Source organism: Petaurus breviceps, unplaced genomic scaffold, assembly GCF_028583685.1.
Source record: "Petaurus breviceps papuanus isolate PSGF00001 unplaced genomic scaffold, PetGlider_PUasm1.0 90750, whole genome shotgun sequence".
In the NCBI taxonomy this organism is placed as follows: Eukaryota; Metazoa; Chordata; class Mammalia; order Diprotodontia; family Petauridae; genus Petaurus; species Petaurus breviceps.
Genome location: NW_027187335.1, coordinates 1,042,886 through 1,058,284, shown reverse-complemented (window position 1 = coordinate 1,058,284; position 15,399 = coordinate 1,042,886). Strand labels below are relative to the sequence as shown.

The 15,399-nt window shown below is 40.4% G+C and overlaps 1 protein-coding gene across 1 annotated transcript; it reads right to left on the bottom strand.

The window, feature by feature from the left end:
• Positions 1–7,354: 7,354 nt before the first annotated feature.
• Positions 7,355–11,501, bottom strand: MRPS23 (mitochondrial ribosomal protein S23). The gene is made up of 5 exons (XM_069067440.1): positions 11,310–11,501; positions 10,031–10,201; positions 8,376–8,453; positions 8,030–8,157; positions 7,355–7,676 (listed from the first exon to the last, which is right to left on the bottom strand). Exons 1-5 carry the CDS (start codon positions 11,351–11,353, stop codon positions 7,597–7,599), a joined length of 501 nt encoding a protein of 166 aa, XP_068923541.1. The 5' UTR covers positions 11,354–11,501; the 3' UTR covers positions 7,355–7,596.
• Between the last annotated feature and the right edge of the window lie 3,898 nt (positions 11,502–15,399).

Genomic DNA, 15,399 nt, shown 5'->3' with positions numbered 1-15,399 from the left:
TCAATATTCCTCCCTGAAACAAAGGTCCATCTTTGCAGGATGGCAATCCTTTTGGTGTCTCCGAGTGGCTGCAATTCATAAAATAACACAATCTTCATCTCTATGTAGATGACCCAGATCTATGTCCTCTCTTGAGCTTCAGTCCTTCATCCCTGGCTACCTATTGGATATTTCAACTGGATGTCCTAGAGATATTGCAAACTCAGCAGTTTCAAAACAGAACCCTTAACTTTCCTCTAAAATCCATCTCTTTTACAAAATTCCCTATTTCTGTTGAAGTCATCATTCTATCAGTCTTCTGAGTTCAGAAGCTCGGTATTACCTTTACTTCCTCTCACTCACTCCACAAGACATTAGGAGCCAAATATAGTCATTTCTATATCCTCAATATCTCTCAATTCTGACCCCTTTTCTTTACTCCCACAGCCCTGAACCTAATTTGGGGTCCGTTCACCTATGGTCTAGATCATTGAAACACCTCCTATTTGGTTTCTGGGACTCATCTCTCCCCAGTCAAATCCATTTTCCACACAGCTGCCAGTGATTTGATTTCCCTAAAGTACTGAAATAACTTTGTTACTCCCCAGTTTAATAAACCAGTGGCTCCCTATTGCCTCCAGGATAAAATCTAAACTCCTCTGTTTGGCTTTTAAAGCCCTTCATAACCTGGATTCATATCTTTTGTAGCCTTGTTCTATATTCTCCTCTCCCATGCTCCATAGTTCAGCCAAGCTGGCCTTCTGTTCCTCATGCATGGTACTCCATTTCCATGTGTTTGCATTGAATGTTCCTCACACCTGGAATGCACTCCCCCCTGACCCCCACCTCGCATAACCCCTCTTTCTTAGAGACATAGTTCAAACACCATCTTCTACACAAAGCCTGATTCCCCCACCCCCCAACTCCTAATGCCCTACTTGCCTAGCTACCTTGGGTCTAACTACCTTGTATTTATTTTGGACTTAGCCTACATGTGTTTATGTATATTTGAGTTTTCTCAGGAGCTAACATTCTATTGGGTGAGAAAACTCAAACATACATAAGTTAGAGAGTAGGGATTGTTTATTTTTTTTCTATTTGTATCCCCAGTTCCTAGCACAGTGTTCAGTACATAGTAGGTGCTTAATAAATCATTATTCATTGATTCAGTGAATAAAAAGTATGAGTCACACAAAGAGCAATGAAGAGATACCAGGTGGGCATCTAGCCTGCAACACATTAGGAAGATAGTTTTCCTTTCTCCAAGCCTAGCATTTTATCTGTCTAAAAGGAGGTAGGTTAGCTTTCGTGTCATGAAATCAAGGGATGAAGAATCCTCTTGCTCCCCTGGTATTCATTCAATGTCAAGAAAACTAGAAAGAGTCCCCAGGACGTTGGGTAGACCCCTGTGGAGGATTTCTAAGAAGGCACAGATGAGTTGCACAGGATGAGGAGGCATGGGTGGCCTGCAATTAGCACTATTGGGAAGGATACTCACATTGATGAGATCACAGATCCATCTAAGCACCAAAGTCAAGTGTCAGCATTATCTCATACTTGACATGTCCAAAGCTAAATCCATTCATTCTCCTGTTAGGACCCGTTCCCTTGCCCAGCTAGCTATCAGTGATCACCTTCTGGCTCCCAGTAACCCAAACTCCTAATTCTGAAATGACTTCATCCCCATATCCAGGCTGGATTCTGCCTATTATTCCTTCAAATGGCTCTTCTATCTGCCCTCCATTCCCAACACTTCAGTTCATGTTTTCATATCACACCTAGTTTACGACAACAGCTTCCTACTTAGCCTCTCTAACTAGTCTTTCCCTCTTCAGCCCATTCTTTGCATCACTGCCAGATTCATCTTCTTAAAAAAAAAAAAGCCTTTATCTTGTTATATTCCTATTCAAAAACTTTCAATGTCTTTCTGTTTCTTTCACTAAGTCTCAGCTAATCTACCTGGCTCTAAAGGCCTCCATCATCTAGCCCAATTTAGATGTCAATGTGTGGTAGTGGAGTGGAAAGAACTCTGGAATTCTACCACGTGGTTAAATCACTTCACCCCTGGGTCTGTTTCCTTCTCCATAAAATGAGGATTTTGAACTAATGACCACTATTGTCCTTTACAACCCTAAATCCTAGCCTACAACTATTCCAAACTTACTTTTAACTATTGACACTCTAGGGCAGCTAGGTGGTGAAGTGAATAGAGCACAGGCCATGGAGTCAGAAGGACCTGAATTCAAATCCAGCCTCAGACACTTGACACATTTATTAGACGTGTGACCTTAGGCAAGTCACTTAACCCCAATTGCCTTGCCTTCACCCCTCCAAAAAGAGAAAAAGATTATAGATTCTAAAAACTGACACTCACCCTTCACTACTCTTAGGGTAATTTAATTCCCACATACATCTCACAAATTTCCAACTCCAAGTCTTTGCTTATCATCCTCCTCCTCTTACTTGGCATGCCTCCCCGCTTCCTTCTCTGTATAATACTCCAATATTCTCCATTCTTTAAATCCCAGTTCAAATCTAACCCCCTCTATGAAGCCTTCCTTGATTAGATTACATGAGTCCTCTCTGATCTTTCCCCCCTCTAAATTTGTAGTTTTAGTCTATCCTACATGGCATATTGCTTAGAAAGCTAACCTCAAAATCAAGAGGACATGGATATAAGTCCTGTCTCTGACAAATGTTGGTTATACAACCATGCACAAGTCATTTCTCAGTGCTCTGGACAAATCCTTAAGACTTTAAGTTGTAGCTAAGGTGCCAAGCTGCATTGGTAGAAGCGCCTTCACCTGGGGTTCCCCTGTGTCAATGAAATCATGGATACACTGCATATGCCTAGTCTATATTATTTTCTATTGTATTATTTGTGTTAGTATTCTATATACCCATCTAGAACTAGGCTTCTGAGGGAAAAGACCATCATTTTTGCTTGTTTTATTGATGGCTTTTTAAAGTTTCACATTCACTTCCAAATATGGCCCTTCCATTCCTATAAAGGTTTTCTGTGTAAACAAAGAGGGGGAAAATGCAGTTACCCATAGCTCCTCACCACTTCACAATTACATTAACATTCAGCTTCATTTCATTGGTCTTCCTATTTTTCCATTGTTGTAGTCATTGTTTATATTGTTTTCGTTTCATTCTGCATGCAGCTGTTCATGCAGAGCCAGCTAGGTGGCGCAGGGGATAAGAGCGGGTGACTAAGCAAGTCATTTAACCTATCGGCCTTGGTTTCCTTATCAATAAAAATGGAAAGACTAACACCTACCTCTCAGGATCATAGTAAGGATAAAATGAAGCATTGCAAGCCTTACGGTGTTATATAAATGCTGACTTTTTTGGGGGAACATTTATGTGTTAGAATTTGTTTAGCTATTCCCTTCTGATTGAAGGGCTGGAGGGAGAGCAATAAGCTCCTTCCAAAGCTTTTCTTTATAGAAGGTAGGATTTTGACTTTCAGCTCAATAACATTTTTCAGTTTGTAGCTCTGCTTAGTTTCAATTACATGTAACATCGGGAACAAGATGCCCCAAGCAGACTGTAAGTTCCTTTACGGTAGGGACTATATATTTTTATTTATATCCCCAGCACCTAGTACAGTACCTGAGCACATAGTAGGCACTTAAATGTTTATTGAAGTGAATTGGTACCTAACACACACACACACACACACACACACACACACACACACACACACACACACACACACACACACACACACCTTGTTGCCCCAAGTCTGTGCTATCACATAATAGTACTGCTATAAATATTTTGGTATACATGGGATCTTTTCTGTTTTGGGGGTGGTTTTTCTTAACATCTTTGGGATATATGTCTAGCAATGGGATCTCTAGGTCAAAGTATATGGATATTTAGCCACCTTTTAAGCATAATTCCAAATTGCTTACCAGAATGGCTTACCTAATTCATAGCTCCAAATGTATTAGTGTGCCTGTCTTCTCACAGTTCCTCCAACACTGACCTAAACTTTATTCCCTTTACCCTCTCCTGCCAACTTTGTAAATTTTCTGGGTGAAATCCAGGATCAGAGATGTTTTAATTTGCATTTCTTATTGGTAATTTAGAGCACTCTTAATTATTAAGCTAATAGTTTCCAATTCATCTGAAACCTGCTCATATACTTTGACCACGTATCTTCTACTGGGGACCTGGCTTTTGGTTTCATATCTATTGGTTAATTTCCTATTTATCTTGGACATCAGACCCTTGAGATATTTGTGGAGGAAAAAAATTCTCAATTCAACATTTTCTTTCTTATACTTGATGCAATAAAATCATTTTCAATTTCATATAATTTATTTTATTTTCTATAAGAAGCTTTCTCCTCTAAGGTTACCTTCCATCTACTCTACATAATTTACTTTGTAAGGTACCTATTTTTATGTACATGTTGTCTCCTCCATTAGAATGTAAGCTGTCCAGTGAACTGAAAGCAAAGTAGATGCCCATCAACTGGGGAATAGCTACAAATCTGAAGTAAATTAGTGTACTGTAATATTACCAAGAAATGATAACTACTACAGAGAAGCATAGTAATACTTACACAATCTGATGCAGAATTAACTAAATAGAGGAAAGATACACAAATGACTAAATGTAAAAAGAACAACCACAAAGCAATCAAAAGGAATGCTGCAAAATTACAAAGAACAAACAGCTCCAAAGAAGATATGAGTAGACACCTTCACCTGCATCTTGTTAGAGGTGGAAGGCCATGGGTGGGGTGCACTGCTTATACTTTCAGATTCTTTCAATGTATTAATCAGCTTTACTGAACTTGTTTTTTCTTTTAAAAAGATCTTGTTATATGGATGGATCTTTGGGAGTGGGGAGAGGGGAAATTCTCACCGAAATTATGGTAAAAAAAATAAGCTATCAATTAAAAAAAAATGTAGCGTAAGCTTCCTGAGGGCTACTGTTTACTTTTCCTTTATATTCCCTACGCTTCCCATAATGCCCAGCATACCATAAACACTTAATACTTGTTCACTGTTTGGTCTCTTCTATCCTTTTTTTTTCCTGCTGACCATAGTGATGAGTTACTTCCATCTATTTTCTACCTTTTTAATGATGTGCTTTTTATAATTAAGTCAAATATCCATTTGTAACTTGTATATAGTATAAGACACTGCTTAAAACCTTTAATTTTTTGGCAAATTGTTTTCCAACTTTCCTGATTCTCATTAAATAGGAAATCCCTCCTGAAGGAGTTTATTATGTTCTTGGACTTACTAAACACAGTTGTATTCCTTCATGCCCAGAATACATTCCTCCTGCACATGTCCTGGCTCCCTTCAAGATTTAGCTCAAATCCCACCCTCTGCCAGAGGCCTTTCCTGGCTCCCCAACTGCTGGGTCTCCCCAACCCCTCCCCCCCCACCCCAGATTACCTCCCACTTACGCAGTATGTATCTTGTATATACAGTTATTTGAATATTGATTCCCCAATAGACTACAAGCTCCTTGAGTGCAGGGTTCACGTTTATGCCTTCCTTTGTAACTTCAGTGCTCAGCACAGCGCCTAGCACATACTAATAGCATTTACTTCATACATGCTTACTGATTACGTTGACTTCAATTGACTCTTGCATATCGAGTCTGTTCATTGATATACTTTCCCAAATTTTTTTTTTTTTGCTTTTTTTTGGAGGGGGAAGGCAGGGCAATTGTGGTTGTGACTTGCCCAAGGTCACACAGCTAGTACATGTTAAGTGTCTAAGGCCAAATTTGAACTCAGGTCCTCTTGACTCCAGGGCCAGTGCTCTATTCACTGTGCCACCTAGCTGCCCCTTACTTCACCAATTTTTAAACAGTTTCTGATGATTACTACCTTATAACTGACCTTTTACACTTCAACATATCCTCTGTGGCATATACCAGAGTGCATAAGCCCATGATATATACTCAATACCAGATGAATTTTGCCTAAATTGGAGGCATAGTTGGTACTGAATTTCCCAAGTAAATGCACTTTTAGTTTTGCCTTGGCAGCAAAGAGTTAACCAAACAACTATGGGCCAACATTTAATTTTGGTTTTCTTTCCAAAATTGTGTTGTAGATGGGGGGGAAAAGGTCTTTCACTGTCAGCCTCTCCCCCAAACCTGAGGCTTCCTCACCATCAGACTAGCAGCCTGTTTTATTAAGACACTCCACCAATGGAAAGTTTTACAAGGGAAAGCCAGAAACTTTGCATCTTAGAGAAAGTATATCTGTTGATCAGTTCTATTTGTTTTGATTTTTTCCTTTGTTTGTTTTTGGACAGGGGAGGGCAGGGTAATTGGGATCAAGTGATGTGCCCAAGGTCACACAGCTAATGTCAAGTGTTTGAAGCTTGGATTTGAACTCAGGTCCTCCTGACTCCAGGGCCACTGCTCTTCACTATACCAGTGAAGAGCTGCACCTTCTTCTACATTCTTAATAATTTCCTTCCATATTTGGCTTGGCAGTAGTACTTTTATGGCATTATTATAGTATGTCACTGTTTAACAAAGAAAATTAATTCCCCTCATCCTTCTCCACTTTAGCTCTAACAATTAGTTTCATGTAGATGAAATTTAAGATGGGTTTTTGAAAGGATGAGGATTATTTTTTATTTGCTCCTGAATAATTTCATTATAGGATAACAAGGGCAACTACTCTTAAGTTCAAAATAGCATTCTGTTTGCTTCTAAGTGGTGTGGAAAATAGATGAGGAGGTTCAAGAAGTAAATTTATAAACATGTTTCCTGGACTAAAGTATCACAGTCAAAGGTCACCTCCTCAGCACAGTAAAACAGCTAAATCTGGGGTGGAATGCTTCCTTTTTTAGGAGCTGGGAGTTTGTGTGTATGCTTCAAACAAGTTTGTCCCTTTCTCTCTGCCTGGACTGCTTCCAAGGACACTGTCTAAATTCAATCTTTGACTTAATAGTCTTTTTCAAACTTCCATTCATGGGACAGGAACTGTAGTTACAGCCTCCAGCCTCAATCATGTGTTCAGCTCCCTGGCTGTTACTTTACAGAGGTCAGCCTGATCTTCCACAAAGAAGGTGGACAACTCTATAGCAACAAATACAGCAGGCGTCATTTGGAGAGAGTGATAAATCAGTCACAGGAATATACTGAATCCATTTGAACAATCAATTGACAGATTATGAACTGAGGGAAAAGCAGCAAAGAGCAAAATTTACCCCATCTACAAATGAATGCTGAAATCCAACCAATCATGTTAGAAAAAAAAATCATTTAAAGATATTGTGTGAGCCTAATAGACATGAGGATTTTATCAGACTGCTGACAGTTCCAGACTGAACCTGCTTTTTATAGTTAAGCACTATTACAAAATAAAAGTTCACATAACTGCCTGCTGGGTTATGGGCTTTAATAAAAACCCCAAAAGAGGGGTGAATATACAAAATTCAAGTGTAAATGTGTATAAGTTAAGAAATATTTCCCCTGTTCAACCATGAAAAAAAATTCAACACTGATCTGTGTATGGTTGTTGAAAGATCAGACATTGATGGCATACAACAATACAAAAGTATTATTCAAGAGTGAAGAAACAGATCTTTCAGCTTCTCTTCAGTGAACTCCAAAGACTGGTCATGTGGGGCTATGCTGCTTTTCTTCCAATATACTTCTGATCTGAAGTTCTTGTTTCAGGTTTTTGACTTCCCTAAATGCTAAAAAGAGAGATTACCAGCACCAGAGGTGAGTATGTCACAGATATTGACATTTTTATCCACATGAATGAGGTAGGGATTTATAAAATACATCAAAGCTTTGATATTTCAGGTCAAACCCCATTAAAAAGAAATATTACATTTCAACCCCAGTTGATGACCCATTATCTTTCAAGCAATATTCAAAACAATGATACTCCAATACATTCTCTAGCGTTCATTGTAATAGGATTTAACCTGTATAAAAGTGAAACCAGGGATGGAGACAAAAAGAGAAGTATAGGTGGAGAAGATGGAAGATCCTCATAGATTTCTGACAGTGGACTGACTCAAGCTCAGGATGGGATACTCACAGTCGGCTCCTCCTCCTCTTCGTCGTAAAATAATGCCTTCTGCCAGTAAAGCCTTTCCTGTTTCCACAAAGAGTTTCTCTTCATCTGTTTCGCCCTTTTTCTGTAGCTCAATATACTTCTCCACAAATCTGAAAGTCCAAGCAGTCCCCTCTCAGATATGCACCTTTTCAGTTTTTCGATGCCAGGAAATTATATTTTTTTTGCTCAGCTACTAAAGAACACCAAGCATACTTATTAAATATCCCGACCTCTTCTTCCCTTAAGTGAAACTCATACAAATGAGCTCATCACACAGTCAAATGACTTATTAATTAAATGTGAACTGGTACACATACAAGTCTCTTACCTCTGGCAGGAAGATTTAAAATTTGGGTTGAAAAGATCGAAAGTTCTGGGACCAGATCCATAAACTGAATAGTATTTCCTAGAGAATAAAAGTATGTGTTATATCTCCAATTAGAAATCAATGTCAATAACCAATATATGAGGAGGAATAATCATTCAACCTTTAAGAAGTATATAATGATACAAAACAGCCCACATATTGTGGTCAGTTCCTCTAGACAGCAAAAGAAACATATTTCAAGTTATTCTAGCGGTTTGTATCTCCTGGTGTTCAGTTACATGACAAAGTACTTTGAAAACGTACATAATTGCAAGGTATTATGATGTTAATATTATTAACAATAATATTGAGTAAAAATCAGGAGCTAAAAGGGACAATCTGCAATACTCCCCCAAAATGTCACCTGCTCCTTTATCTTCCACAAAATCAACAGGCAAAAATCCCTTAATGTATAATGAGCCACACGGACTTAGTTATAATTGCTTCCCCTCACACCTGGCCGTGTAACCTTGAGCAAGTTACTTAACCCCAATTGTTTAGGGGTGGCCAGGTGGCTCAGCGAGTAAGATCACCGGCTCCAGTGTTGGGATGACCTGGGGATCAAATCCAGGCTTAGATACTCAGCATCACACCCAGAAATAACTGGCTGTGTAACCTTGAACAAGTTACTTAACCCCAATTGCTTAAAAAAAATTTGCTTCCCCTCCAGTGCCTAGCAATGTTCAGCACACAGTAGTTAATAGGTATGTGTTTTATATCATTGTATTAAAAAATTAGTGCAATGGAATCCAGCAGAATGCTGAAGAGTCAACTATTTAAAACCCCAAATGATAAAACTGAATTTCTCTAGTTCCTTTCTATGATGTTCCCAAAATAGTAATAGAACATCCCTGTTCTACTGACTCAGAGAAATGAAGACAGATGAGATTACATATAGGACTTATCAGTGGGAGAAATATGACATATAAAATCAAAGTATAGTGATTTATTAGTCATTGTTTCCTAGACCAAAGAAACAAAGAATACAAATGAGGTGTCCTGCAATGATTTCACTGAGGCAAGACCTCAGCTCCTGGGAAAAGAAGCTACATGTATCCAAGGAATTTTCCAAAACATAAAGTTTCGAAGGGAGAAAAGGTTTTTTTCATTAAGCTGCCAATTAAACATTCCTTATCTACTGAGAAACAGAACATTCACTGAGAAGTGAATGTGGTCACAGTAAATGTCTCTATATCACTGTTTCAGAAGTTGTTTCAGGCAGTAGCTGACAGCTCCCCAACTGATTAGGAGACTTCAAGAAAATTCAGTCCTAGTCCGCAAAGTTTACATTTCAATTGTGAAATGTGTCTACTCATTGGCCATATGGCCCTTTATGGGAAAGATGGAATGAAAGATTCTGTAAACATCTTGGCATTTTAGTTAGAATTTATGTATTAACAGAGGTATGCCTCATTTAATTCTTTGTCAGTTGCTTGATTCTAGATCCTTCCTTCTAGGCCTTCTGTCTTTCTTATACAGAAACTGGATCAGCAAATTTCTATCTCAATTCCCTTTCAAGTTCCAGTTCCTATGTACAATTTCTTGAATGGTTTTATGATTATTCCCTCCCGGGCTTTGCAATCTCCTTTCCCTGGGTGAGCAGTGCAATCACTCACGCTCTGATCCGATCTTCCTGGTACAGGACCTCAGGTACCAAATCCTTGGCTTTGCCATAGCGCAGACGGGGCCTTCGGAACACAGGTTCCTTCAATGGTGGAAAGGCCTCATACACATCATACCACAGGGGCTTCTCCTTCATTACCCTAGCCCGAATCAGGTCCCGAGTCCTTTAAGAAAAGAATGAAACAGCTTGCTCAAAAGTGGGTTAAGCAAAAGACCCCAGGGGCTACTCTTTGTCACAAGCAATAGCCCCAATAGCTGAGGAGCCATGGGCTCAACTAAGATCCATGGTAAGCTCACTGATCCCTCTACCTCCCTATATGGTAAAGAAGCACAGGAAACATCTCCCAGGATCATAGGATTTAGAAAGAAACTTTAGAGATCAATCAACAACCGTTTACTGTATCAAGCACTGTGCTAAATGCTGGGGGTACAAAGAAAGGAAAAAGCAGTTCCTGCCCTCATGAGCTCACCTAGGACTCATAGACCTGGAAGGACTCTCAGAGACCATCTAGCCTAAAGGTTCGTAATTTAAGGTCCTTGGAGAGATCTCTAAAGGGTCTGTAAACTTGGATGGGGAAGAAAAATACCTTTATGTTTACCAACCAGTAACTGAATGATAAAAATGTCTTTCACTGATTTTTAAAAGTTATTCTGAGAAAGGATCCACAGGTTTCAAATGAGTCCATCACACACACGAGGTCGAGGGGTGAAGTGATTTGACCGATGTCAAAAAGGTATTAAGTGTAGGGGCGGCCAGGTGGCTCAGCGAGTAAGAGCACCGGCTCTAGTGTCGGGATGACCTAGATCAAATCCGGGCTCAGATACTCAGCACCACACCCAGAAATAACTGGCCGTGTAACCTAGAGCAAGTTACTTAACCCCGATTGCTTTAAAAAAAAAAAGGTATTAAGTGACCCAGACAACATTTGGAGGCAAGTCTTCTAATTCTTTCCACAGTACCATAATGACTTTCAACCATTCGTTCATTTTACAGATGAGGAAACAGAGGCCAAAGGGGATGAAGTGACTTGTCGAAGGTCATGTGCACAGGCTATCCAGGGACAGAAGGGGGACTGGACATCCTGGTCCCCCAACTCCAAGAAGAGGAGCACTACCAGCCCACAAGGGTGCCCGCCGACTCCGGCCCAGGAAGCACCACGGGGTATCCCCTGACTCCCCAAGCAGGTGTCCTGGAAGCCTAGGCACCCCACGCCCCCTCCTCTCGAGTCTGGTCCCCTCACACTGAGCCCTGTGCGCTCTCCGCGCACACACCGGGTGAAGATAGTGCCGATGGTCTCCAGCCGGCTCCCCGCCATGATCCCCGCAAGAGACACCCCAGTCAGGTCCGACTGCCACTCTCACGATTACAGCTCGTCAGAAGCAGAAAACCGGAAACGGAAACGGAAGTGGAGGGTCAAGAGGGTCCAGAGTTGGTTGCGCGCGGCGATCCCAGGTTCGGCCTCGTCTCGTCCCTAGGGAGGGGGGCGGGGCGGACCCGAGCACGCATTGGGGTTGCCAAGCAAAAGCAAAAGATGGCCGAGTCCAACAGAGAAACGGAGGGTGGGGGAGGGCGTTCTCGCTCAGGCAGAAGCACTCGATCCCAGAATCACCAAAGCCTAGGGCCAGGCAGGAGTTATGGAACAGAGCCCACTGGGACGTGGGCAAAGAGCTTAGAAGGTAGAATGTTGGCGCTGGACTAGAGAACGACCTAAGCGGAGACCTCTCGTTTTACATGTAGGGACTAGGCAAAAATCTTCAAGACTTCATTTCCCAGAAAGCCCACGAAGCATGCTCATTGGGAGAAACTACGTGGACTCCATTTCCCAGTAGGCCACAGAATGAGTGACTAAAGATTCTGATTGGTGAAAAGGTTTCTGGGAGGCGGGAGATTTAAAAAGCCCGGGCTGCGTTGATTGGAGAATAACTAAAGTGCGTTACATTACATGAATGGAGTGGGAAAGACGACTCTAAGGAATAAAGAGAAGCATGGGAAGATCTCTATGACTTACTTGATGCAGGGTAAAGTTTGCAGAATCTGTTTCATAGAATCATCAATGTAGGCTTGGAAGGTATCTCAGAGTCTATTTAGCCTTAACTCCCTCATTTAATAGGTGAAGAAACTGAGTCCCTGGCCTTGGTAAATTGACTTGCCCAAGGTTCTTAGGTAGTAAATGACAGAGGTGGGATCTGAGAGCTTCTTATACTTGCCACCTGTGTGACCTTGGGCAAGTTACCCTCTTGGGGCCTTGGTTTCCTTATGTGTAAAAGAGAGGAGGTTGGACTAGCTTTTTGCAGCTCTAAACCTGGGATCCCACAATACCATGCCTGTAGATTGAGTGCTCTGAAACTGAATGTTATGTGATTTTAATGACCGATGCCTTCTCTTCCTTGAAGACATAGGAAACTATAAGTGTACAATACTGCACAGTCAATGTCAAGATTGATTTTGAACTCTCTAAAAAAAAAAAATCTTTGTAACAACAGATAGCTCGCTAGGTAGGGTCACCTGCTGTAGTATTTCCATTTCAGGGGAACATTCAAGAATGTTCATAGTGGAAGAGGTTACATTGCTATTTCAAGGAGTAAATTGCTAGGACCAGTGTCCCTACAACCCTGCATTGAGCCTTCACAGTTATTTAAAAACACACTGAAGAAAATGTACAAATCCTGCTCGTAGAGGAGACACTTTTAGCAATCCACTAGTGACCCAGTGACAATATCCTCCTTAGCAGCTGTTGAATGAATGACCCAGTGACAAGAGTAACAAAGGCTGGTCCTTGGAAATTTTCTGTCAATAAAATGCAAAACCAGAAGGAACTGTTCATCAATAGCATTATCCCAGAGTTCCATAGTTCACATGCGTAACCCATAGTAGTAAAATTAAAGAAAATTGGAAAGATCTGGATTATGTGGACTATTGGACTATACATGGAAAAAAAACTAACAAGATTAGTACATTGGTTTCAAAATGTCCTAAACTATCTGCTTGGCAAGCTTTGGGCAGGCACAAAGGGAGATATAAGATCCCCATGACAAAGGAAGATTTTTTTTTTAAGTTGCTTTATTTTGGCAGTGTGAATACATGTACTGAGGGATTTTGGGGGATCCAACCTCTTTTGAATAACTCATAGAAAACGGCAGTTGGTGACATGAACTTCCTGGAGATGTTATTTTATCTGGATGCTCTCATCATACTTAAAAAGATATTAAAAGAGCAAGGAAAGGTCACTGATGGCAGTACATCGGTTCACCAAACCTAACAGTTCTGCCTAGTTCTACAGAAACTTTGTCAGTTTATGTGGATTGTATACTTAAGTAGGGAGTGAATACTAATCCTGAGAAGATAAAAACATGTGTCACCTAACCAGTCCCAAAAAATTATGAAGAGCTGAAGAATTTAGGGGTGGCCAGGTGGCTCAGTGAGTAAGAGCACCGGCCCCAGAGTCGGGATGACCTGGGATTGAATCCGGGCTCTGATACTTAGCACCACACCCAGAAATAACTGGTTGTGTAACATTGAGCAAGTTACTTAACCCCAATTTCTTTAAAAAAAAAAAAAGAGCTGAAGAATTTTCTAGGACTCCAACTATTGAAAATGTGTGAAAAACGGTACCATTGATACTAAGCATTATAATGCTCATAGGTATATGGTTGAAAAGAACTCAAAACAAAAGGATAAAAATGGCAATGTAGGCTGAACTCTCACATTTTGTACATCACTGGGATGAGAAATATGAGCAGGCCTTTAAAGAACTGGGGTAACTGCCTCACACATGCTCCTAGGTTATTTTTGAAGATCTGAGAAAACCCTGTGTGTCATAGATGAGCCTAGGGAACTTGGGAGCAGTTTCATACAACAAAAGCCAGTAAAAGAATAAATACAAATAGTATTTGCAAGGAGACTCACCGGAAGTGAGACTCTTTATCCCATCTACAAATTGCAGTTCTTGGCTTTGAAGTATGTTCTCACAGAAAAGTTCTAAGACTATGTGTATGTATTTGAAGCATGGATGGACAATATTCCACTGACAGATTTTTTTTTATAAGTGCTACATTTGGATACTTCCAGCCCCAGGGGTTTAACAATACTGGCCAACCCTTAGTTCATAGTGTATTAATGACCAGGAAAGACTAATATCAATGCAAATACCCTATCTTGCAGCACCCAAGGAACTAAAATTTGGATAATTCCTATAGGAGAATGAAGATAATCTTTGGTATGCATTTAGCCAGGCTATTAACCCAAGGAAGTACAGTGGAGAGCCTGAGACTTCTCCCAGAGAGTGTGTCATCATTAGATATAAATATTTTAATGTTGGATCAATCCTCCTCATCCAGCTAATACCTCGATGATTGATGACAAGAGCAGATGCAAAATGAAGGTCTGTGAAAAGTGATGCAGGCCAAGAAAAGGTGGTATGAAACTAAGGAACTCAAGTTTCACTACCAAGAGGGCACCTTACTGTTGAAAGAATGGCAGAAGTTGGAACTGTTAAATTTAGTATTATACCCAAACTAGAAGGTACAAGAAGACAGTACTTCCCAAGCTCAAGCACTCCATGATGATTTTGGACACTTGGGCCAAGAGGAAACTCTAGAGCTGGTTCACAATAAAGTTTAATGGCCTAAGCTGGCAGAAAACGTATATAAGAAATAAGAAACCTCTGCTCTGTGTTCAAAGGCAAGGGCTATTTACTTGACTCTATAACACAATAAGTTATATTAGTGTTCTGTGAATCAACTTGAAAGGCCTAAATCATATTTGACTCTTATTTTCCTTCTATGTGACAGTCAAGTGTTCATATCTAAAATTTCTGTTTCTGAAGATTTATCCTCTTTTAGCTTCTGGTTTTCCCACCAGGGGTAGGGAAAGCATATTCAATTCCTGCTAGACTACTGTCGCACACCCATTTTGCAGATGTTCTCTGCCAGGCCAGGTAGGGAGCATTTTATTTTGAAAAAAAAAAAAAAGACAAAGCCACAAACCTTGGGGCAAAGTAAAGTTACAGTGCTCTTTCTCCAATCCCACTTTGGGCACTGGCATCAATGAAAAAAGCCAAGCTGTGTCAGTACTGTGACTGTAATGCCTGAAAGGTATACAAATACCCCCCCCCCCCATCCCCTGGCAGGGTCTTTGCGTCACAGAGTATTAGGGGTAAGACCAATGCAATTTTTTTAATTGGTTAAAGTTTATTTTTTCTCAAATAAATGACAACTTTGAATGCTGGATTTATGGTTCACTGATGAAACCGGTATGTATGTGTGTGTTCAAGTTGTGTCATAACATTTGTGATTCATTTGCTGTTTAAATATGTGTTTACTAGCATTTTCTACCCATTAGAATGTACACACCAGCTTCCAG

Excerpts from the sequence above, each read along its gene's own strand:
- MRPS23 (XM_069067440.1), bottom strand. The coding sequence starts at position 11,353 with ATGGCGGGGAGCCGGCTGGAGACCATCGGCACTATCTTCACCCG. Across the intron at positions 10,202-11,309 it reads ATCGGCACTATCTTCACCCG|GACTCGGGACCTGATTCGGG; the intron begins GTGTGTGCGCGG and ends CTTTTCTTAAAG. Across the intron at positions 7,677-8,029 it reads AAGAGGAGGAGGAGCCGACT|CATTTAGGGAAGTCAAAAAC; the intron begins GTGAGTATCCCA and ends CTCTCTTTTTAG.